The sequence below is a fragment of the Physeter macrocephalus genome, chromosome 4, assembly GCF_002837175.3.
Source record: "Physeter macrocephalus isolate SW-GA chromosome 4, ASM283717v5, whole genome shotgun sequence".
NCBI lineage: Eukaryota > Metazoa > Chordata > Mammalia > Artiodactyla > Physeteridae > Physeter > Physeter macrocephalus.
The window spans coordinates 23,740,884-23,765,875 of NC_041217.1; the positions used below are offsets into that span (position 1 = coordinate 23,740,884).

General features: G+C 52.1%; 2 protein-coding genes across 4 annotated transcripts in view; one reads left to right on the forward strand and one right to left on the reverse strand.

Moving 5' to 3' along the window:
• The window catches only part of EPHX1 (epoxide hydrolase 1), a 34,266-nt gene extending 16,197 nt beyond the window's left edge, over window positions 1–18,069 (forward strand). For all 3 annotated transcript variants that reach the window (XM_007128060.4, XM_028488378.2, XM_028488377.2), the window contains exons 3-9: window positions 198–378; window positions 8,337–8,564; window positions 9,148–9,277; window positions 9,792–9,997; window positions 12,580–12,688; window positions 16,875–16,991; window positions 17,600–18,069. In XM_007128060.4, the coding sequence (XP_007128122.1) occupies window positions 198–378; window positions 8,337–8,564; window positions 9,148–9,277; window positions 9,792–9,997; window positions 12,580–12,688; window positions 16,875–16,991; window positions 17,600–17,801 (1,173 nt within the window). In that variant the 3' untranslated portion in view covers window positions 17,802–18,069. The remainder of the gene's footprint in view (window positions 1–197; window positions 379–8,336; window positions 8,565–9,147; window positions 9,278–9,791; window positions 9,998–12,579; window positions 12,689–16,874; window positions 16,992–17,599) is intronic.
• Window positions 18,070–18,815: 746 nt separating this feature from the next.
• The window catches only part of TMEM63A (transmembrane protein 63A), a 33,028-nt gene continuing 26,851 nt past the window's right edge, over window positions 18,816–24,992 (reverse strand). Inside the window, exons 20-24 of the mRNA XM_007128062.4 lie at window positions 24,012–24,117; window positions 22,260–22,427; window positions 21,421–21,536; window positions 21,028–21,090; window positions 18,816–19,777 (exon numbers count right to left, since the gene is read on the reverse strand). Of these exons, the coding sequence (XP_007128124.1) occupies window positions 19,610–19,777; window positions 21,028–21,090; window positions 21,421–21,536; window positions 22,260–22,427; window positions 24,012–24,117 (621 nt within the window). The 3' untranslated portion in view covers window positions 18,816–19,609. The remainder of the gene's footprint in view (window positions 19,778–21,027; window positions 21,091–21,420; window positions 21,537–22,259; window positions 22,428–24,011; window positions 24,118–24,992) is intronic.

Below are 24,992 nucleotides of genomic sequence, written 5' to 3' on the forward strand. Positions count from 1 at the left end.
AATATATATTACATATAATATATAGGATATAATAATATAAAATATATTATACATTTTATGTAATATAATAATGTTATAAAATATATAATATTTGGGTCTTGTGGCTGCAGGGTTTGGAACTGTCTTCTGGAAACAAACTTTCTCTTGTGCTCTGCCTCATTCACCTTCTCTCCTTGGGGTCCTGCATTTTGCTCCAGGATTTACACCAGAGGATTGACAAGGTCCGTTTAACCCCACCTTTGGAGGACAGCCGCTTCCACTACGGTTTCAACTCCAACTATCTGAAGAAAATCATCTCCTACTGGCGGAATGAATTTGACTGGAGGAAGCAGGTAGAGAGTCTCAACAGATACCCTCACTTCAAGACTAAGATTGAAGGTATGTTTCCAGATCACCAGCTGGAGGGGGATGTATATCACAGGAACGGCCTTCTTAGGTACTGGACGTGACTTAGGGACTTCCCTGGTGGTCCAGTGGTTAAGACTCTGCGCTTCCACCGCAGGGGCATGGGTTCGATCTGTAGTCAGGGAACTAAGATCCCGCATGCCTCCCAGTGCAGCAGAAAAAAAAAAAACAACCTTCCTTAGATACTGGACATGACTTAGATAAAACCAGGAGACCCAGAATTCAATTACTGGTCACTGAGATGTATTTGGAAGGTATAATGCCACGAGGATGCAAAAATAATGCAGAATCCCAACAAATCCAATGGTCTTTAGAGCTAAACAGGAAAACATATAAATAAATTAAAAACCAAAGAAATGTACAATCCACTTCAGTGATGGAACAATCTCTGAGAGGATGGAGATAAGATTTAGATCTGGGCGTGGCCTCGGTCAATCAGCCCCTCCTTGAAGCTTCGGAGTCCATGATGCTGTGACTGTTCAAGGGTGCTCAGCCTGTCAGTCAAGGTCCGACTAAAAACTGTCCTGTCTCTGCAGCTCTAGACGTCCTGTCCCAACAGTATCACAGGTTGTCACCCAACTTCATCTGGAAGGGAAGGTATCTCTCAAAATGTTCTTGGGAAAGTAACCTAAGATCATTTGGGATGAGATAATAGTTTCGTAAGTGGAAAAGCATTTTTTTAGCCCCAGAAAGATTTAGAATCAAATATAGAAATGCTTAAGAAAATCAAACTAATGCTGTTAATTTTTACAAATTTATCTGTTTTTAATTATAGTAAAATACACATAACATAAAGCTGACCATTTAAACCATTAAGTGTACATTGTTATGTGTAACGCCACAGTGGAGTAAGTACTTTTATATTGTCATCCAGCCAGCACAGCCATCTATCTTCAGAACTATTTTTATTTTGCAAAACTGAAACTCTGGGGACTTCCCTGGTGGCACAGTGGTTAAGAAGCCGCCTGCCAGTGCAGGGGACACGGGTTCGAGCCCTGGTCCAGGAAGATCCCACATGCCGCGGAGCAACTAAGCCCGGGTGCCACAACTACTGAGCCTGCGCTCTAGAGCCCGTGAGCCACAACTACTGAGCCCACGTGCCACAACTACTGAAGCCCTCACGCTTAGAGCCCATGCTCCGCAACAAGAGAAGCCTCTGCAGTGAGAAGCCTGCGCACCGCAACGAAGAGTAGCCCCCGCTCACCGTGACTAGAGAAAGCCTGCGTGCAGCAATGAAGGCCCAGTGCAGCCAAAAGTAAATAAATAAATAAATAATAAATAAATAAATAAACTGAAACTCTATACTCATTAAGCAATAACTCCTCATTCCCTCCTTCTCCCTAGCCTCTGGAAACCACCATTCTGCTTTCTGTCTCTATGAATTTAAATATGATTCTGAATCTAAGTATCTCATATGAATGAAATCATACAGTATTTGTCCTTTTGACTGGCTTATTGCGCTTAGCATAATGTCCTCAAGGTTCATCCATGTTGTAACGTGTCAGAATTTCCTTTCTAAGGCTGAATAATACCCCTTGGTATAGATATGGCACATTTTGCTTATCCATTCATCCGTCAGTGGACACTTGGGTTGCTTCTGCCTTTTAGCTATTGTGAAAAATATTGCTATGATTATGAGTGTACAAATATCTGTTTATGTTCCTGCTTTCTGTTCTTTGGGTATATACCCAGAAGTGAAATTGCTGAGTCAAATAGTAATTCTATGCTGATTTTGGGGGGGAACTATAATACTGTTTTTCCTAGCAGTTGCACCATTTTAAATTCATCTTCTTAAAAAATGTTCAGAGAGGTTGTATTTACCTTCCCAAGGCTGAAAAGTGTGGGAATTGCCCAGTTTCCTAATTTTCCACCAGAGGAATATGTAAGTAGAGAAGTCCTAACTGCTTACATATATTGTGTGTGAGTATATATAACACTGTGTGTGAAAGAGCTGCATACTGATTTTCATATGAGAATGTTTTGTAATGTAAATGTAATAAATACTACATTATAGGCAAGGGCCTTCCTGCATTTGAAGAGTAGGTTTTCATTTATATGTATTTGGGGATGAAAAATAATAAAATGAGTAAATATTTTTTGAAGTGTACAAGATTCCCAGTTTCTCCATATTCTTGCCAATACTTGTTATTTTCTGTTTTTGTTTTTGTAATAGCCATCCTAATGGGTGTGAAGTGGTAGTATCTCATTGTGGGTTTGATTTACATTTCTCTAATGATTAATTACGTTGAGCACGTTTTCATGTGCTTGTTGGCCATTTGTTTTTCTTCTTCAGAGAAATGTCTACTCAAGTCCTTTGTTCATTTTTGAATCGAGTTGTTTGTTTTTTGTTGTTGTTGAGTTTTAGGAGTTCTCTATATATTCTGGATATTAATCCCCTATGAGATAATGTGATTTGAAAATATTTTCTCCCATTCTGTGGGTTGCTCTACCAATAATTTTTCATGTTGAAGAAATTGCGCATGTTTGGAATTTTAGATATTTGTAATGTTTAAGAGAATTTGGCCTTTGCAAGTAACAGATACGACTTTTCAGTACTAATTTATTTATTTATTTATTTTTATTTTTTTAAATTATTTATTTATTTATTTATTTTTGGCTGTGTTGGGTCTTCGTTGCTGCACGGGGGCTTTCTCTAGTTGCGGCGAGCCGGGACTACTCTTCTGTGGTGGCTTCTCTTTGTTGCGGAGCACAGGCTCTAGGCGTGCAGCTTCAGTAGTTGTGGCACGAGGGCTCAGTAGTTGTGGCTCACGGGCTCTAGAGCACAGGCTCAGTAGTTGTGGCTCACGGGCTTAGTTGCTCCGCGGCATGTGGGATCTTCCTGGACCAGGGCTCGAACCCGTGTCCCCTGCATTGGCAGTCGGATTCTTAACCACTGCTCCACCAGGGAAGTCCCCTTCAGTACTAATTTAGAGTGGGTAATTGAGTCATGGATTTAGACCTGTGATTTTATATGAAAATCTTCCTGAGTTTATATGCAATATTGGAAGATTTAAGCCTCACCATATTTATAAATTTAATTTATTAAAATTCTAAGAGTTATTTAAAGTTTGTGGAAGATATACTGGTTAGTCAAATCAAGTAAAGTTCTTATAAAGGAAATTGAAATTATACAGTGTTTAAGGGAGTGTCATAAAGCAAGTATAGACACGCACCCCCATTAATCAAAGGTTCCTGGAGAATGACTGTCAATGTTTACTAGATTAAGAAATATATAGAATAATATTTGTAAGTTGAACTCAAATGCTTAATGAAGAGCTTTAAATTTGTAACTTCAGTAAGTTGAAGAGTAATTTTTAAATCTGTAACTTCAATAAGTAGGAGAATAATTCTAAATATAAACCAGTTGTTACTGTGCACTTTAGAGGACTTTGATACCTTCTGTCATGAGCCTAACAAGAGGATCTAAACCATTTTATCTACGCCAAAGTACCTACAGGTCCTTGTATGTAACTTACGAAGGTTGCCTTTTGGATCCCTGGTGCCAGATGCCTGGCTCCCTTGAGTTTGACTCAGCTCCTTCTGTTACCCCAGCTCTTCAATGTCCATCCAACAGATATTGACAGGGCACCTCCTGTACCCCAGCATTCTGCATGTAACACACAGTCAGAGAAGACAAGGTCCCTGCCTTCCGAGCTCACAGGCTCTCGGAGGTGATTATAGCATGTGGTAAGGGGTGCTATGAGGGAAGAGGCTCTGGGAACTTTGTGAGCCCCACATGCCACCTGGGAGTATAAGGGAAGGCTTCCTGGAGGAGGAGGCATCTAGGCTGAAACTTAAAGGATGAATGGGAGTTGGCCAGGTGTGTGGGAAGGTTGTCCAGAGGAGGGAACAGCATGTTCCAAAACCCAGAGGCAAGAGGCACTAAAGGGCTGTTTCCTTCCTGGAGGCTTGCAAGCTTGAGAAAGCCTTACCCCACTGGACCATCTCAGGGTTCCTCACGACATCACAGGATATCAGGTGTTTATTGCACAAAACCTTCTCAGGGTACAAGTGCTCCAAAGGGGGTAGTTTCTTGCGTGGAGTTTATCACGGAAGCAGCCCACTGTGACTGAACCCGTGTGCAGTTCAGTCACTTCCCTAGGCCTGCAGCTTGGCCTTGGCCCTGGGCCCTGCAGTGTGGGTCCTCCTGCTGGACCCGACTTCACGTGCCGTCTGCCCCCCACCCCGCCACAGTGCTCAGCCGGCCACCTCTCATCCCTGGGCCCAGCAAGCCTTCAACATGTCTCTTTTCCTGGCTCCCCAGCCCAAGGAAAAGACTTCTTGGCCCAAGAAGGCTCCCTCGTCACTCTCTGCTGCCATTGTCCTCCCTCACTTTTGGACCTTTTCGGGTCCAAAAGTGAGGACCTTTTCGGGGTCCTTTGGACCTTTTCGGGGTCCTTTCTGTCTCTGCACTGACCCCTGTGCTCCAGGCTGCTCAAGGCTCAACCTCTGACCTCTCCCCGATGTTCTTTCCTCATCCCCACTAGCCTCCTTATTCGGCCTCCCTGTTACTGCCACTTCCCTGTTCTGTGATGAGCTTCTGTCTCCAGCCCATGTCCTGGGCCTCCTGCCACAGATCAGTCTCTGTTCTCAGAGAGTCTGAGACATTCAGGGGCTTCAGAGGCCTCCGAGGAATGCAGGCCATCACCTCCAGACGGGAGGGGGAAGTTGCCTGAGTCACAGGGAAGTGGAGGTTCAGGGCCAGAACCCAGCTCTCCAGTCTCCCAGCCTGTCTGTTCTTCCTTCACCTGTGGCCACGGTTTCAGCTCGGGCCCTAGGCTGTGACCACCGCCTCCCCTCACCCCCTGGCCAGGCCCAGTGCTGCCCTCTGAGCCCAGTTTGGCTTCTCGATTCTGACCCAGCAGCCTGGGCACAGAGAACCTACCGGTACCACATAAGGCGACCGAGAGAGCGTTTCCTCCCCAAAGGGAAGGGGGGCACATAGGGCATATTTTAACATTTTTTTTAATTTTAAAAATTTACGTATTTAAAATTCAAAAAGTACAGAAGGAGACAGAGCGAAAAGGAAGTCTCCCTCTTGTCCCTCCCCAGGGACAGTGTCTGCTTCTGTTAAACATACGCTTCCAGGGCTTTCCCTGGTGGTGCAGTGGTTAAGCATCCGCCTGCCACTGCAGGGAACACAGGTTTGAGCCCTGGTCCGGGAAGATCCCACATGCCACAGAGCAACTAAGTCTGCACCGCAACTACCGAGCCTGCGCTCTAGAGCCCGTGAGCCACAGCTACAGAGCCCACGTGCCACAACTACTAAATCCCGCACGCCTAGAGCCCATGCTCCGCAACAAGAGAAGCCACCGCAATGAAAGCATGCACCGCAATGAAGAGTAGCCCCCACTCACCGTGACTAGAGAAAGCCTGCATGCAGCAACGAAGACCCAATGCAGCCAAAAATAAATAAATAAATAATGAATAAATAAATAAATTTATTTTTTTAAAAAACCATACGCTTCCAGGGATAGCCCATGCAGACACAAGAATGGATGTATATGTGTGTTTTTTCTAACTTTAAACTCAAATGATAACGTGATAGAAATCGAATCAAAAATAATCTCACATCATGCTCTGTGTTCCAAAGGAGATAAAATTACCTACTAAAATATACTTTAGGAGTAAATTTAACAGCATAGAAGGACACCCAGGATATATTGTTAAGTGAAAAAAATGAGGTTCCAAAATAGAATGTATGTAGGGTTCTATTTTCGTTAAAAGAAAGTTATGTTCTCTCTCTTTGCGGTATGCGGGCCTCTCACTGCTGTGGCCTCTCCCGTTGCGGAGTACAGACTCCGGACGCGCAGGCCCAGCAGCCATGGCTCACGGGCCCAGCCGCTCCATGTGGGATCCTCCCGGACCGGGGCACGAACCCGCGTCCCCTGCATCGGCAGGCGGACTCTCAACCACTGCGCCACCAGGGAAGCCCTGTTCTGTCGTTTTAAAAAAGTCTGAACTGTCTGAACAGCCAAAGAGGAGCCTAAGGAGACATGACAGATAAATGTAATGTGGTGTCCTGGATGAGATCCTGGAATAGAAAAAGGACATTGGGTAAAAACTAAGGAAATCTGAGTAATATTCCATTGTTTGTATGTACCAATATTATTCAGCCTTTAAAAAGAAGGAAATCCTGCGATATGTGACAACATGGATGAACTTTGAGAAAATTATGCTAAGTGTTATAAGCCAATCACCGAAGGACAAATACTGCATGATTCCTCTCATATGAGGTATCTAAGAGAGTAGAATGGTGGTTGCCAGGGGCTGGGAGGTGGGCCAACTGGAGAGTTGCTAATTACTGGGTACAAAGTTTCAGTTACAGGAGATGAGTAAGTTCTAAGGATCCGCTGAAGGACATTGCGCCTGTAGATAATGATACTGTACTATACACTTAAAACTTTGTGAAGACAATAGTTCTCATGCTAGATGTTCTTACCACCATAAAATTTTAAAAATTAAAACTTAAAAAAAAAAACTAAGGAAATCTGAATACTTAAAGTATGGACTTTAGTTATTAATGTATCAGTACTGGTTCATGCATTGTAACAAATGTACCATCCTAACATGAGATGTTAATAGTAGGGGAAACTGAGTAGTGGTATATGGGAACTTCCTGTACTAGCTTCACTATTTTTCTCTAAATATAAAATTGTTCCCCAAAAAAATTTGTTGCAAAAAGTTGGACAGACAACACAATGTTCTCTTCAGATCATGGGATTACAATGTGATTTTTCCCCCCTTTTGATTTACCTTTGTTTCCTGTTTTCTATAGAAAACACGTATTATTTGTATAATGAATAAACAACAGACCTTGCTATCGGTGCCAGCCCTCATGGTGGAGGGTTCCAGGTGTGCCAGCAGCCCTGGCTGTGTTTGCCGTGAACACCCAGGTGCAATCCAGGCCACTTGCCTGGGAAGGGGCTGCTATCAAAGGGACTCCAGTGGGGCCTGGAATCCATTCACCTGCCCTTGGCCAGGATGGTGTTCCAGTGCCCAGCACTCTACCTTAGAAAAACTTTCTCCACTTCAAAAAAAAAAAGGCATATGTCCATTGTAGAAAAATTTAGAAGTTCATATAACACAAAAAAGACAATAATTTACTTGAAATTCTATTGCTCAGAGAGGACTACTTCTTATATTCTTGTAGTTTATCGCTTCAGACTTTAAAATTCCTATGCACACCGTGTAAACATATGCATACATATGACTGTTTACAAAAATTGGGTCATACGATGGATATGGCTTGGTAGTTTGCTTTTACCACTTAGCAATGTATATGGAACTGATTTCCATATTCAATACACGTCGACACTGTCATTTTATTTTATTTATTTACTTTTTGGCTGCACTGCCCGGCATGTGGAATCTTAGTTCCCCGACCAGGGATTGAACTTGCGCCCCCTGCAGTGGAAGCACGGAGTCCTAAGCACTGGACCACCCGGGGAGTCCTGACCGCCAGGGAAGTCATTTTAGATGACTGTGTTATATTACAGTATACTGTTAAACTATAATCTATTTCATTCTCTACTGCTGGATATATAGGGCTTTTTTCCCCCGCAATTTGTAAATTATTAAACAAGTATTCATTGAGTGCTGCCACGAGCCAGGACCTATTCTGGCCTCTGGGAATCCAGCCGTGCGTGAGCAGCCTGGCCCCGGCCTTACAGACAGAGCTCACGTTCTCACGTGAAAGGGGCACGCTGCAGGTGGCCGTGAGGCCGAGCGAGCTACCCGGGTATCTGGAGCTCCGTGTAAGCACTCAGCCAGCACTAGCGGTGGTGCTAGTCAATACCATGGGGGTGCCGAGGGTGGCAGCCCTGCTGTGGCGGTGCAGAGCCTGATTGGCTACCCTGAGAGCTGGGACTGTGGCCTCCCCAGCCTCAGGGCCCTCTCCCCCTGACCCTGACTGTGCTCTGTCTCCCTAGGGCTGGACATCCACTTCATCCACGTGAAGCCCCCCCAGCTGCCCTCCGGCCAGACCCCAAAGCCCCTGCTGATGGTGCATGGCTGGCCTGGCTCCTTCTACGAGTTTTACAAGATCATTCCGCTCCTCACTGACCCCAAGAACCATGGCCTGAGCGATGAGCATGTTTTTGAAGTCATCTGTCCATCCATTCCCGGCTATGGCTTCTCAGAGCCATCCTCCAAGAAGGGTACGGGCTGCTGCAGGCTGTGTCACTGCCCCAGGGGTGGGGAGTCGGCTGGGACAGCTTCCTTCAGAGCCTAAGGAGGCTGAGGAAGGAGGGGTCTGAGACCAGAGGGGAGAGAAGCAATGGGGGCGATTTTATTGCCAAAGGGCCAGTGCATCTTCTCAGGATGTGAGGGGCGTGGCAGGTGGGGGACCGAGCAGAGTCAACAACTGTCCAGAGCTGGCTCAGGGCCTGGACTCTCGTGTCCTCAGGAGCTGCCCACTCAGGGCAGGTCCACGTGTGGGCCCTGCACTGTTCCGGGCCGGCAAGGCCGACTAAGCGCCGCACGCGGCGTGGGCCCACGGACGCTCAGCGGGACCGGCCCGAGCCCGTCACGCGCCCTCACTGTCTCCTGCACCAAGGCCAGCGCCAGGAGCACTGCCGTCTGGGCACTGGGCGCCCCACCCTTGGGCTCCAGGATTCCTTCTCACCCCCCATGAGCTGCCCTCCCCTCAGCCTGGGGCGAGTGGAGATGAGGAATCTCAGAGGGCCTGGGAGGACCCGAGGCATGACCTCCGCATGGTTCTTCTTTCCCCTTTACAACCAGGCTTCAACTCAGTGGCCACTGCCAGGATCTTTTATAAGCTGATGCTGCGTCTGGGCTTCCAGGAATTCTATATTCAAGGCGGGGACTGGGGAGCCCTGATCTGCACCAACATGGCCCAGCTGGTGCCCAGGTGAGGGTGGCTGTCAGGCGTGTGTGTACGTGTGCAGGTGTGTGTGCACAGCCCATGTGAGGTGGATGTGCAGGGAGGCGGGTTATGCACGCCAGGCCCTGCCTGGGCGTAGTGTCTGAGCCTTGGAGCGGGGGCCACACAGGCAGGGTATGTGTGGGCCCAGGGGAGACAAGGGAGGGTCGCCGTCATTCAGCTCTGCCTGGGGCACTTCGACGCGGATCTTCCCTCCACTTGGTGTCACACAGGATTGGTGACTCTGGGCCAGGTTCACAGGCAGAGAGGGCCAGTTAGAGGAGGGGAAAGTCAGGGAGTAGACCTTTCTGATGGACCAAGTCCTGGGAGAGGCCTGACCGGGACCTGCTCCTCCACCATGTGGTCACCCCAGGGGGCAGATGCCGAAGAGGGCTGGCCCTGCGCTCCTCAGCCCTGCGGCCTCTTCCTCCTCCATCTCCGCCCCTGTCGCTTCCCCATCCTTGATGCCACCCAACCTCCCCTGGCCCTTCTCTGCCCTTAGCCACGTGAAAGGCCTGCACTTGAACATGGCATTCATTTTAAGAAATTTCTACACCCTGACCCTTCTCCTGGGATGGCGTTTTGGGTGGCTTTTTGGCTACACCAAGAGGGATATGGAGCTGATGTACCCCTTCAAGAAGATCTTCTTCAACTTAGTGAGGGAGAGCGGCTACCTGCACATCCAGAGCACCAAGCCGGACACCGTAGGTGAGTGGGCAGGCAGAAGAAAGCCTGGCTCAGTGGTTCGGGTCGGGTGGGCTTACATCCATTCCATTCAGCAAGGCTCCCAACCGGGGGGATGCCTCACCCACCCCAGGAACACGGTTCATGGGGTGAAAACCTCTTGTGAGAGACTCAGCTCCTTCCACCCTTACACGGCATTTCTCCACAGACGGGAGTGATGCGCGGTCATAAAATTCCCAAACAGCCCCACGGAGCGGCATCAGTGTTCCTGTTGGCTTTGACCCTGGTCCCTCCACCCCTGAGCCCAAGTCCTACAGTGAGAAACAAGGATGGACAGGGATGGGGGGAGGACGAAGCCTAGGGATCTTTAGGCCTGGGGCTTTGGGGGCAGGAGGGGGCCTGGGGCCTGGGGGGTGTGTCCCCAAGACAGTGAAGAGGGCCCAGCAACCGTTTCTGCCATCAGGGCCCTGTTAAGGAATCTTTTTTTTTTTTTGCGGTACATGGGCCTCTCACTGCTGTGGCCTCTCCCGTTGCGGAGCACAGGCCCCGGACGTGCAGGCTCAGCGGCCATGGCCCACGGGCCCAGCCGCTCCGCGGCATGTGGGATCTTCCCGGACCGGGGCACAAACCCGCGTCCCCTGCATCGGCAGGTGGACTCTCAAACACTGCGCAACCAGGGAAGCCCAGGAATCATATTTTTTTAAAGATATTAATCACACAGCTATACTTTGTGTGTGTGGGGGGGTATACTATATATTTTTTCAATAAAGTAATTTACAAATGTAAATGAAAACCCCCAAAATATTTAAAAAGAACATCATACAAATAAAAATGAACACGTGTCAAAGATTTTATTTAACTCATTAATTAAGAAAGGAACTAGTAAAATGTGAAACAGAACAGTTCGAAGGCAATTGGGAACACTAAAGTAAATTTGCTAATAGATGCAAAACTTGTCAAAATCCACAGGGTAAAACTCAAGTAAATCTCCACTGGACAAATTTATTTTTCTTTTAGTTTTTTTGAGATATAACTGACATACAGCACTGTATACATTTAAGATGTACAGCATAATGACTTGACTTACATCTGTTGCAAGATGATTAGCACGATAAGTTTAGTTAACATCCAACATCTCATAGATACAAAAAAAAGAAAAAAAATGGTTTTTACTATGTGATGAGAACCTTTAGGATCTACTTTGCTTCTCTGTGAACAAGAATCATTTGCATTCCTATTAGTTTTCAACAATTTACAGAGCTGTAAAATAGCTCTAAGACAAGGAAAGAGGGGTCCCCTTGACAATCCCATGACCCCAGAAGGGTCCACTAGAAACTCTCCGAATTCCACTCAGAGGATACCCAGAAATTGTTTTGCCCATTTCCAAGTCTTTTAGAGTTTCCATGACAGTCTCATGCTCACACATGTTAGGCAGCTCATGATAATCATAACAGTGTTTTATAAAACCAGTTTTTTTTTCCCTCTGATTATAAAAGTAGTTCGGGCTTCTCTGGTGGCGCAGTGGTTGAGAGTCCGCCTGCCGATGCAGGGGACACGGGTTCGTGCCCCGGTCCGGGAAGATCCCACGTGCCGCGGAGCGGCTGGGCCCGTGAGCCATGGCCGCTGAGCCTGCGCGTCCGGAGCCTGTGCTCCGCAACGGGAGAGGCCACAGCAGTGAGAGGCCCGCATACCGCAAAAAACACAAAAACAAAAACAAAAATAAAAATAAAAATAAAAATAAAATAAAAGTAATCCATGTTCATTGTCAAAAAATTGAAAGATGCAAAAAAAGCACAAAACAGAAAAGGCAATCGCCTGAAACCTCTCGTCCTTCCCTACCTCTCCTCTCCCAGACCTGCAGAAGAACTTGCTAACATTTTGCTTGATGAATTTTCGCAAATGGGATCTGTCCATATAACCAGCACACACTCAAGAAACAAAGCATGACCCACCAGCCCAGAAGCCACCTGTACCCTCTTCTGGGCACTACCCACCACGCCCAGGGCAGCCACCCTTCTGACCTCTGCCAGATTGATTGCTTTTGCCTGTTTTTATACTTTATATGCATTGGAATCCTCAAATAGGTGCTCTTTTGAGTCTGGCTTCTTTTGCTGAATATTTTGTTTGTGAGATCCATCCATGCCATTTTTAATGCTTGCTCAGTCTTTGAGCTTATGAGTGGATCAATATTATCTGTAACTGATTCCCTATTTTGGACTTTTAGGTTGTTTCTAATTTTTCACTAATCATAGAATAGAAACCATAAAAACCCCACTTTTAAAAAACAGCATTCATATGTATTTCTCATTTGGATCCTACAGAACCTGGAGTCGTAGACTCTTCAGTTTGAAGGAAGCTGCCCATGTAGCGTATGGATCCCTAAGAGGTAGTGGGAGAGGTGTTACCCCTTTTGCCATTAAGGATTCCAAGGCCAAGGGTCAAGGAAGTGAGGTGCAGGAGCACCCCGAGAGTTAAGGTAGAGCTGTGCTCTGACGCGGGCTTCCTGCCCACGGGGCCGCTCTGTGGGACCAGCACCACAGCTCTGTCCTGCTGGCCAGCTCCCTAGCCCCAGGCCTGAGTCGCTCACTTGCTTCTTCCCATGTCAGGCTGTGCTCTGAATGACTCTCCCGTGGGACTGGCTGCCTACATTCTAGAGAAGTTTTCTACCTGGACCAATCCAGAGTTCCAAGACCTGGAGGATGGAGGCCTGGAGAGGTGAGACCCCATCCACCCCTGCTGCTGGCACCACCTTCCTTACCCACCTCCCCTCTCGCCATCTTCATCTCTGCTTGCTTTATCCGGGTGGGATGGTCAGCAAGTTCCATCTGTTGCTGGATGTCCCACAAATCCTCACCCTGTGGCCAGCCTAACCCTGATTTTTGGATGAGGAAGCTGAGGCCCAGAAAGGTCTAGCCTCACAGTGGAGGGGTCAAGAATAGGATGCAGGGCTCAAGACTGTTCCGCTTGCTAAACAGCCTCCTCCTGGGACCGGGGCGTCCAGAGGGCAGCAAGAGCCTCTTTTTGGTCAAGACGTGGGAGCAGCCCACGGCCCCTCCCCCCTGAACCCCGGAAGAGCCGGGCCTCATGGCCGTAGGAATGCATGCTCTGTGGAAGCCGGTCCTGCGGGGTGGCTGCAGAAAGAATGGGGAGGCGTCCTGTCTCCCGAAGCCTTGGAGGCTGCAGCCTCGACAGCGTAAGACTCCTGGGTCCCTGGTCGGACTGAAGCTTCATCAAGGTTGGTCTTGACCCACCTTCTCCAGGGCCCATCCCTTTTGTTATTCCTTCAGAGACGCAGAGAGTGCCAGATAACAGTGCTAAGATGTGGAAAAGAGTGAATGGATCTGGCCCTGGAAGTAGGGACTCTGTCTAAGCCATGCCCTAGCCCCAGCACCTGGAACAGCACTGGGCATATAGTTGGTGCTCAGTAAATATTTGTCTGATGAAATGAGCTCTAAAAATATGTGCAAAGGACTGTGGGGCACAGAGAAAGGAGGATTCACTTTGTTTAAGGGACAGGGAGGGGAAATGACTGGGAGAATCTATTTGATCTGGGCCTTAAAGGATGAGTAGGAGTTTGCCAGGTGGAAAGGGCGAAGAATTTAGGCAAAGAGCAGAGCAAAGGTTGGAGTGATTAAAATGCATGGTGTACTTGGAAGGGGTAACTTGTCCCGAGGCTGGAGCAGGTACAGTGGAGCCAGACCACAAACTCACTCCTATAGGCGGGTCCTCCAAGAGCCTCACCCTGGGATCTGTCTCCCCCGCCCCACACTGGGCAGCACCCGAAGGTCAATGCAGTGCCCCCGGGAGCACCTTGGCGAGGGGTCCGGCCCTGCTCCTTGCACACAAGTGCCTGGAGCCAGGTGTGAGGCCGGCCAGACCGCCCGCGGGCTTCCCCCTCCAGCTCCTGCTTGGCTGCGTACCAAGAGCACTGAAGCTTTGAGAAGGGGACAGACGTGATCAGATCTGTTCTATAAGGGACACAGATCTTTTTGCAGGAGGGTGGAAATTGTTGCTGTGGTAGTTTTCAAGCTGTGGTCAGAGCTGTAGGGGAGATGGAAGCACTTGGCCAACTTGCCAAAAGCCAGTTCACCAGTTTATTTATTTTAAAATTTATATATTTATTTTTGGCTGCACTGGGTCTTCGTTGCTGCACGCGGGCTTTCTCTAGTTGTGGTGAGCGGGGGCTACTCTTCATTGCGGTGCACGGGCTTCTCATTGCGGTGGCTTCTCTTGTTGCGGAGCACAGGCTCTAGGCGTGCGGGCTTCAGTAGTTGTGGTGCGTGGGCTCAGTAGCTGTGGCACGCGGGCTCTAGAGCGCAGGCTCAGTAGCTGTGGCGCACGGGCTTAGTTGCTCTGCGGCATGTGGGATCTTCCTGGACCAGGGCTCGAACCCATGTCCCCTGAATTGGCAGGTGGATTCTTAACCACTGCGCCACCAGGGAAGTCCCAGTTCACAAGTTTAAATGCTTCTTTTAACTGTTCAGTTTCCATTGACTGGTTTTCATTTTGTTATCAAAATTGCATTTAAAAAGATGTTCAGGACTTCCCTGGTGGCGCAAAATGTAGTTCTGAGGATAAAAATATAATTGACCAACTGCATCTGAATAGCTGAAGCAAACAAGTAAATTAAGCAAACTGACCATTTTTGGCCAGTTGGCTTCTGATGAATCAACGAAGCTAATTGCATACAGCTGAGGAGCCCGGCAGGAGGAGCAGCAAATGGTCTTTAATCCAGGCAGCAAGGATGGGGTGGGAATGCAGGAGTGAGGGCAGCAGGGCTTGGTGGGGACACAGAGAGGCTGAGCTCATTTTCTTTTTTTTTTTTTCTTTAAATTAATTTATTTCATTTATTTTTGCTGGGTTGGGTCTTCGTTGCTGCGCGTGGGCTTTCTCTAGTTGCAGCGAGCGGGGGCTACTCTTTGTTGCAGTGCGCGGGCTTCTGACTGTGGTGGCTTCTCTGTTGCGGCAAGCAGGGGGCTTCAGGAGCTGCCGTGCGCGGGCATAGTTGCTCCGCGGCATGTGGGATCTTCCCGGACCAGGGCTCGAACCCGTGTCCCCTGCATTGGCAGGCGGATTCTTAACCACTGCGCCACCAGGGAAGTCCATGAGCTCATTTTCATCACAGACATGCCGAGTGGGAGATGCTGCCAGGATGCCCGGGCGGAGGTGTCCACTTGGTAACTGGGCTCACAGATCTGGAGCTCAGGTGACGGGTCGAACTGGAAGGAGTTATTTCCACTGTTCTCTTGGTGAATTAGTAGTTGGGGCCACAGGGTAGATCTCCTCAGACAGAGTGCAGCAGGGCCGCATCCAGGGATGCTGGGAGGAGCCTTACTGGCTGCAGAAGGACCAGAAGTGAGAGAGTCTGGGAGGACAGACCTAGTGAGAGGGGCGTACCCGCGAGGCCTGGGCGGCAAGGACAGTTCCGGTGTGCAGGGTGAGGAGGCATGGGAGAGAGGGGACAGGGGTATGGAGGGAGGGGAAGGCCTGAGGGCATTCGGGGTTGGGGGGGGCAGGTGACTGACGTTTGGGCCTGAAGAGGCAGACGGAGGCATTTAGGGCCCAGGACAAGGGGGCGACAGCTCTCCTAAGCCCCAAATCTGGAATCAAGCAGGGAAGGGTATGGGGGGGTGGGAGCACCTGCTCCATGAACTTGGATTTCCTCAAAGAGGCAGGCAGGGCAGGCGGGAGGCTGTGGGTGAGCACGTCAGGACCTTCTGAGGACGTGGCAGCTGAGCTTGGAGAGCGTGGCGTCAGTAGTGCTGGAGTCCCCTCACGTCTGTGGACTGTCGGGTGGGCTCAGGGTGGCACAAGGCCCCCAGGGTGAGAGCACTGAAGGGGTGAGTGATGTCAGGGGAGCGAGAGGGTCTGGGGTGCGGTGGGCAGTTATTCCAGGGAAGAAGGGCAGATGCTGGGGAGTGGAAGATGAGTTGGGGAACAGTGGGGAAATGGAGGCCCAGGAGGAACAGCCAGTGGAAAGCAGCAGCTGAGGTGGGCAGAGGGGAGGCCGTGGAGGGCTCCGGGGGCTCTGGACGCAGGCCGGGCTGAGGGAGCCCAGCAGCAGGAGAGGGAGAGGGCCGGGTGGGCCCAGGAGGAAGTGGGGCTTTCCGGAGTCCACAGGCCACGTGCTCCCACATTAGGTACCAGATGATTATTTCCTTCCAGAGTGTGGGGCTCTGCAGTCTGGGTGGGATTCACCTGCTCAGCAGTTCCCAGGCTGGAGAAGAAAAGGGGTGTCCCATGCTGAGTGGGGGTGGTGGGTCTCTGCAGGACCCCATGGCTCCCTCCTGGGGTGACACAGGTTTGGTGGGAGGCAAGCTGGGGGCTAGTGAATAAAAATGCCCCAGGAGCTGCTGGCCCTGCCCTGCTTCTCCTGGTGCCCGGTCAGGGCAGGATCAGGCCTTCTAAAGCCTGCCTGGAGATCAGGTTTTGCTCAGGGCCTGGCAGGGGTGGGCCTCCCTGAGGACGGTCTGAAGGTGGCCTGCGCTGAGGTCCCGGGAGTGGGCACCACCTCTGAGCAGCGTTTGCAGCATCCTACCCACAGACCTCCTGGCTACCCAGCGGTGACCAGCCAAAGTCTCTGGGTTCAGTTGACCTCACCTGTTTCATCCCTTCTGGCCTGAACCGTTAGGCAGGTCAGGGAGGGGGTTGGCTGACACCACCCAAGATGACAGCCTGCCTTGTACATGGTCATCACTCTGCATTCCCTGTCGTCACGGTTATGGTGACCCTGGGCCAGGCCTGCCTGTGGCACGGGGATAAGATCACCAAGCTGGCAGTGAGGCCTGGGGAGGGAAGCCAGGCGGGCATAGCACCTGGCGTACAGCTTGAAGGTGGCAGCTCTTATTTGTCATACAACTGCACCTGGCACTGAGAGGGCCCTTCCGGTCTGCTTTCCCAGGAAGTTCTCCCTGGACGATCTGCTGACGGGCGTGATGCTCTACTGGACGACAGGCACCATCACCTCCTCCCAGCGCTTCTACAAAGAGAACATGAGACTGGACAATAAGCATGAGGGGTAAGGCCGGCTGAGCCCGCAGTGGGGCTTCTGAGGAGGGTGCCTCCGAGGCAGGGAGCAGGGGAATGGCCTGGCCTTGGACTCAAGGGAGGACGTTTGATGCAGAAAAGTACAGCCTAGCCTTGGGTGCGCGCTGGGAGTGTAAGATGAGAACACAATTTAAAGGTCAGGGGTGTTGGGAGAGACTCCTGTCATTAGAAGTAGCTCACGGAGGGAACACCAGGCCTGGCCCCCACACATCCCGAGGGGCTCCCCCAGGGCCAGGAGGCTGTCCTAGGGTGGCAGTGATGGCTCTGGGACTTCCCTGGAGCCCTTTCCAGATCTCACAGGGAGACTCTCAGGCAGCAGCAAAGGGAAGGGGGACAGAGGTGGGAGTTCGAGGCTGTCCCACCTCACCTCGGTGACGCTGTCCAGCTGGGGCAGCCCCTCCAGAAAAGAGGGCCCCAGAGAGGGCTGGAATTGAGGTGGGTGGTTAAAACCCTGGGTCTGTCCTCCTGTGGTTCCACGTGGGTGAGCAAACTGAACCCCCAGCCCCCTGAACCCCTGCTTTGGGGGAGAGGGGGGCCAGGCCACAGCTTCCCCCTCAGTGAGATCTCTGTCTCTTCCAGGATAAAGGTCCACGTGCCCATGGGCTTTGCTGCCTTCCCTTGTGAGTTAATACACGTCCCAGAAAAGTGGATGAAGTCCAAGTACCCGAAGCTCATCTCTTATTCCTACATGCCCCGTGGGGGCCACTTTGCTGCCTTTGAGGAGCCAGAGCTGCTCGCCCAGGACATCCACAAGTTCATGGGGCTGCTGGAGCGGCAGTGACCCCGGCGAGGACCCTGGCATGGCAGGCTTCCTCCTGACACCCGCCCTTTTCCCCGGAAGCCCCCGGTCTCCCAGCCCAGCTCCCAGTAGAAGTGAGGCTGGCAGGGAGGCCCCCTCCCAGTCCCCTGTTGGTGGAGTTGCCCCTTTCCCCAGGAATGTGCTTGCTTCCGTCCCCTGCCCGTGCTGGGACCCCACGCTCACCCCTCCACACATACTCCCCACACACTTTGTTAAGCAACATGGCTTTGATGATAAATGATTTTCCTTCCAAGAGCGGCTGGACAAGTGACACGTCGAGCCCCAACCCCACGTGGGGTGACCCTTCCAGCAGAGCTGCCAGGTCTGCACTGGGGCTCCTGCTCCAGCCCGGCTGGGAGAGGCAGGACGGGCCGCTGGGGCCAGCTGGAGGCCACTCTGTCCTCCCAGGTGCCCGCCCGAGGCAGCTCTGAGCGGAGGCGGTGAGGCCGAGTGACTGCCGGGGACCTGCCCGCCTCGCCTCAGCGGGGATGGAAGCGGTCTCTCAGCTCTGCCCACCAGCACCCATCACACCGGCTTGTGCCTCTGGCAGTGGGGAGGCAGCTTCTCCGGCAAGTGCCCAAAGGCGCGTCCCCGCCGCGGGATCCCGTGGGGAGAGAAAAAGCAAGAGGCTGCGCCCCTCCTGTGGCCACAGCTCTCCCCCCTTGGCTTCAAGGAGGCCCTGAGCACTGCTCTTGGAGGTCAGCGGGGATGGAAGCGGTCTCTCAGCTCTGCCCACCAGCACCCATCACACCGGCTTGTGCCTCTGGCAGTGGGGAGGCAGCTTCTCCGGCAAGTGCCCAAAGGCGCGTCCCCGCCGCGGGATCCCGTGGGGAGAGAAAAAGCAAGAGGCTGCGCCCCTCCTGTGGCCACAGCTCTCCCTTGGCTTCAAGGAGGCCCTGAGCACTGCTCCCTTTGGAGGGAACAGACGACAGATGGAATCAAGGGCTGGAGGCTGAGCCCCGCGCACTGGGCCCCGAAGAGGCTGCATCTCACCGGTCTGGCTGAATGGGTATTTTATTAGTGGTCCTCATTGTCTCTGCCAGCCGCAGGTGACCCTGACCCAGCCACAGTGTCACTGGCAACGTGACAGAAAAACAAAGAAAGAACCCTGGCAGGCATGTGGAGGAGCCTGGGGCGGCCCAGCACTGGCCCGCTCCCGTCCTGCTCCCTGCAGCTCACTCCTGGGGGGCGGGGGCAGGGGTGTGAAGGGCCCGATACCCAGAAGGGGAAGCTGGGATGGACCTGGACCATCATCTGGCACCCATCTCAGGCCTGCGGTTGCCGCAGACTCTTTGGTTATCCGTTGCGTGTGTGCCCGGAGGAGGGGGGCAGTGTCTGGAGGCTCAGAGGGAGAAGGTCTTCCACACGGTACCTCCCCCTCTTACTTGATACAGTCACCACACTGATGGGTTGGAGGAACACGGTGCCAACACATGATCCTGCTGAAAATCATCAGGGGCGTCATCCTGGCCACAGAGCTGGGCACTTACGCAGAAGGGGGGCTTGAAAAAAAAGCAGAGCCTCGGGCAAGCAGGGGAGAGTCCAGGGCTGCACGTCCTCCCTTTCCACGGCCAGGACTAGAAAAGAGCACCACCTGGTGGCAGTCCCGCAGTCCGCCTCAGCCAAGGGCCAGACCCCCTTTCTGCTCCCATCTTTTTAGAGCTGTTGTGTTTAAAACAGGTGGAAAGAAGTCCTGACTTGGTTGAGGCTGGAGTCAAGCCACTTCTCCACCTGGGTCTCTTCCCCTCCCAACTCCCCGGGTCTGGACCGGCCCGGCAGCTCCCCGGCCCTCAGGCCTCCTGGCAGGCGGCCGCCACGCTGTCCGCAGGGCTCTGATCCAGGCGCTGCCCTGGGACGGTCCCACTGATGTTGCGGATGGCACCGTAGGTCTGCTGCTGCTGCGGGGACAGGGCTGTTTTCTCCGAGGACAAGCTGTTCAGAATCCGGGGCACGTAGGACTGCCAACAAATGGGGGTGTTAGTGCTTGGGTGGGGTGGGCATGAGAGTCCCTAGCCCGTTCCTCCCCTACCACCCCGCCTCCCTCCAGCCAGAAGACACACGGAGTGCTCATGAAGGACACATAAGGAAATAACATCAACCTAGGACATCAGGACCTAAAATATGCCAACCGCAGGTTTTCCTAACAGCCAGAGCAAACCAGAACACACAGTCACAGCGTTCTCGTGGTCATAGAGAAGAAAGCACACACACCAGTTTCTCAGAGGAAACAAAACTTTTCCTGGTACTGGACTCTAGAAGAATTTCTCACTTTATGTCGGAAACAGGTCTATCTACACAGGGCAGGCCTAGAGTGCTGTCAGTGGGACTTCTGAGCAGCTGACCGACGCTGTGTAGGTTCTGTTTCCTCTCAATCCCAGACGCCAGCTGCCGACCTGAACCAGGCTGAGAATGAGGGATCTGCATCATCCACCTGCCCCGTCTGGCAGGCATAGTCACAGGTGTGCCTCTGGGTAATGAATCTTCCTGAAACCTTCTCTGGGGCTGGTCCAAAGACAGACACTGATAAGAGTGCCTGAAACCTGAGAGGGAGCCACTGGAAAGAACGCTGCTGCTATCTAGATCGGCGCTGTCCTAGCCCTGCCTGTCAGGCCGGAGTCACAGCTCCGGGAGCCTGTGGCTCCACCTTCCTTTCCCAACCGCACCCTAGGAGCAGGACCCTGGAGGCCGGAAGCAGGGAGAACCAGGGAGGAAAGGAGTCCTGGTGTCTTTCTAACACTGTGCCCCCCTCCATAGCAGGTAATATGTTCATGTGTTGAATTCAGAGGGGAGTTACTGTGACACCCTCCTGGTGTCTAGCAAAGGACCTCACACAGGCAGGTGCTGGCGAAATGCTCTGATAGAGCTTCATCAAACCGCAGGGCCTTGCGGTATGGCTTCACTACAGGCCCAAGCTCACCAAGCATTAAATATGCAGAGAAGGAAAGTGAGCGGGCAACTGATACCAAGGGAGATGGGTATACATCATGGCAAAACTAATTATCTTCTGGTGATGGATGTGGCTTCACACATGCAAGAGAAAACATCCGGAGGGACCAGGGATTCCTTCTCAGATGACGTCAATTCAGAAACCTGCCTGGCACGTGATCAAGGGACTTCTGTCTTAACAAGAGAGGATCAAAGCAGGGTTGCAGGGCCCGTGTGTCGGGGCCGTTGCGGGCTTTCATGCTCGGCTAAGAACCGCACTTACCGTGAACGGTGAAGGCACGTGGGCCCCTGCCTCACTTCCTTTGTCACTTGCCGGTTCTTCCGTCTGCAGACAACAGCAAAAACTTGCGATGATAAACAAAACCGATCTTCCTGAACTAACACCCTCTAAACCAACAGACTATTAACACCCAGAATAACAGTACCAGCTGGCATAAAGCTCCCAGCGGCAGCCCAAGAGAGGATGGTGTGGGCAGGGAAGGGGGCAGGGAGGGAAGCTACACATCACACCCAACTACCCACGCCTTCCCCGTGGATAAATAAAATCTGGAGAGGGCTGTTGATCTGGGAAGAGGTGGAGGAGGGATGGAGCATGATGCCACCGTCTTCTCCTCCCAGACCCTGGCTGGGCAGCAGTGGGGGAGGGGCCCTTTACCTTGTAGTTCAGAGGGCTGAGGTGCTTGAAGCATCCAAAGCAGGTGTAGGCCAGGCAGAGCAGGATGGTGAACAGAAGTACCAGGAAGGTGAACAGGGTGAGGGGAGCCTTCAGACCTGGGGACAAAGGGATGCCAGCCTTGGCGGGGGGGAGGTCACACGTGGTGCAGGAACTGTGTGTGGCTTCTCTCTCAGGCCGAAAATGAAGAGAAGGCATCACCCACCCCCTTCCCACCATCTCCAGCAGCTGGGATGGTACCTTCACAGGCAGGAGCACAAAGAGTGACCCACTGAACAGCTGGCATTATCCCTGGTCAGATTTCAGGTACTGGGGCACCGAGTCAAAGGCAAGTTGCCAGCTTCCTTGCTGGGTCGGTTCCCTCCAGTCTCCAGTGCCCTCGGCAGAGTCACACATCTCTTCTGCCTCTTCCTTTTTCTCAAGAGTGGCAGTGTTCCCTCCTGCATGTCCCCACTGCCTCCGCACTGTGAAGTGTGAGGACCTGGGCCCATCCACACCCACAAAGAGCATCGCGGACTAGCTTCCCCCTCTCTGGTTCAGCCCCTTCATAGCTGGTAAAGGGACCATCTTCTCTGTAAGGCTGTCTGGGGCAATCGACCTGGCCTTCACCAGGTTACACCTGACCTCAGGATAGCTTGGAACTGGGTTGTCAGTGCTGCACCCAATCAGCCCTCACCCTTGGGGCACCACCTTCTGATTGGACACCGAGTTGATGCTCTTAAAACAGGAAGGGATTTGACTGGCTGGTGTGGATGCGGGAATAGGAGGCTGGGTGTTGCCTCCTGCCCTCCACCCCCGCCCTAGTCAGAAGGGCCACTCACCCAGGCGCAGGAAGGAAAAGAAGTAGAGCCAGAAGAGGCACAGGATGGGAGCAGCCAAGGCCTGGTTCACAGCTGCGAAGTGGATTCTCTTCTCCAGCTTTGCCGGGAGGTAGGCAAAGTAGAGGTTGTGCCGGTCGACCATGTGCTTGAGCAGGATGTAGATGAGGCCTGCAGGGCCAGGGCTGTGAGCTGGACAGTAGCTGGGCCGCAGGGGCCACTCTACGCCCTTCCTCCTGAAGGTGGCTATTTGTGCCGGGAGCTAGGCTGGGGCTGCGGCTGGTCTACGTGCATACGTGCATGTCCTGGCTCCTACTGTTTTTTCTCCTTCTCCTTCTCTCCCCCCCGCCCCGCCCTGTCCACCTCCCCCCCTCTCTCCTCTCCCCACCTCCCCTTCCTCCCTCCCAGCCTCTTTCTGACCCAGGGAGTAGAGGCGTCCGTGCTGCTGTCCCCACGGAACATTGAAATTCTAGGACCATTTTGGGGAAAGAGGCGATTTTACACCCAGAGGCCTGGCCTCAACTTCCTCCCACGCTGAGCCCCCTCCCCTTATCCCTCAGCGCTCCCACTCTCCTTTCCTTCTCCCACCCAAGCTGACCCCCTGTACCATCACTGCCAACAGATGCCCAAGGGTCTAAACCCAGGGATGGCACAGCAGGTGGGTGGGTGCTGCCTTTTCTATTATGTCAGGTTCTTTTTTTTTTTTTTAAGGGCTTCAAATGCTTGGCTTTTTTTTTTTTTTAAATTATTTATTTATTTATTTATTTTTGGCTGTGCTGGGTCTTCGCTTCTGTGCGAGGGCTTTCTCTAGTTGTGGCAAGCGGGGCCACTCCTCATCGCAGTGCGCGGGCCTCTCACTATCGCGGCCTCTCTTGCTGCGGAGCACAGGCTCCAGACGCGCAGGCTCAGTAGTTGTGGCTCACGGGCCTAGTTGCTCCGCGGCATGTGGGATCCTCCCAGACCAGGGCTCGAACCCGTGTCCCCTGCATTAGCAGGCAGATTCTCAACGACTGCACCACCAGGGAAGCCCTTATGTCAGGCTCTTTAAAAACATTTTTTTGTTGTTGTTTTGAAAGAGTAATACTATTGTAGATCTTTAAAATAGTACAAGAGAGTATACAGGGAAAACTAAAACTTCCTCCTTTCCCTAAACCACAGCTATCACTGCCAACAGTCTCCTGGGTGTTCTGTTTCCTTCCAGATGCTTCCATTTGTCTGCCAGCTCCTGATGGCGTATTTTAATTGCAAGACCTTGACCTTCTAAGTCAAACAGTCCTAAGTCCATATCTGGGCTCTACTCCTCACTAATAAAGCATTAAGTGCTTCATCTGTGAAAAGGGGATAGAAACAAGACCTGCCTTGAAGGATCGTGAGAGAATTAAGTGTGACAATCCACGTGGAGAGTGACAGTGGCTGCCAGAGCCAGGCACAAACACGAGAGCCTCCACCAGTGCTGCTGGCACCGTCCTAGCTGCTGCCAGAGGATCAACCAGGAATGAAGCGGTCTGCCGGCAGAGGCCCTCAGACCAGGAGGGGTACTAAGAGAGCTCGCAGTTTGGAAGGCCCGTGGAAGGAATCCATGAGAAGTGAAATTAAATTTGGTGTCCCCTGTGGCTCCTTGGCAGCTTATGGTTCCTGTGGCTACAAGAGGCCCTCTGTCTGTGGGGCCCCATGACGCCCTGCTGATGGCTGTCCTGGGGTGCTCAGCAGAATCAGCCAGCCACCTACCCTGGGACCGGCCCCAGGGCCACTCACCGAACGGCACGATGATGGGGCAGGTGATGCTGTAGGCCATGATGACGGTGAAGACACACAGCATCCACGCATACATGGCTCCAAACTCGTACTCGAAGGCCTGGTTCTGGGAGGGGGAGGTGGTGAGCGGCTTAGGGGTTTGGTCCACACCAACCCGCCTCTGTGCACTCCAAGTGGTCGGGGAGGACACAGTGCGGGAGGACTTTGGAAGTGGGAACCTCACCGCGCCCCTCACCTCTCAAGGCCCCTTCTGTCCCTCCACAAGCCTCCTCCAGCTTCACCTGGCTCACACCCAGACCTCGAGAGGCACAATGACTCGTGCTTTCGTAGTGTTTCTCTTGTTCTAATCCTGTCTACACAACAGGCCTGTGAGCCCCCAAAGGGCAGAGGGGGCACATCTGACTGTAGAATGATCCTCCACAGACTCTGTCAGACCCAACATCACTCCGCCCCTTCTAGCCGTGTGTCCTGGGCCAAGCACTTGGCCTCCCGTTGGCTTAGCCTGTGTGTCTGCAAAGCAAGCTCCAGTAGCGCCCATCTCACAGCAGGCTCTGAGGATTAAATGACAGGATGCAGGACTTCTCCTCTTATGGTTCCCACGGTGGCAAAGGAGATCAAAAGAAAACCCCACACATCCAATTTAGAGTCATGGAACAAATGCCACCAGCCCAAAATGCTTTGACCTCTGTAGTAATCTAAGAATTTATGCAAATGAAGGTCCATGGGAAAGAAATGTGTGTGTGTGTGTGTGTGTGTGTGTGTGTGTGTGTGTGTGTGTGTGTGAGAGAGAGAGAGAGAGATCAGCCCGGTTAAAATGCAAAAACCCCCACTCTCTCCTCCAGCCCGAGTCAGCGTGGAGGGTGACGTAGCCAGGCCCTCACCCAGGCTCCTTACGCCTCCTCTCCCCACAGCCCTGGGCCCAGCTGAGAGGCCCTGAGCAGAGCGCCCGGCACTTAGCAGGCGGCCGGGTAAACGCGGGCG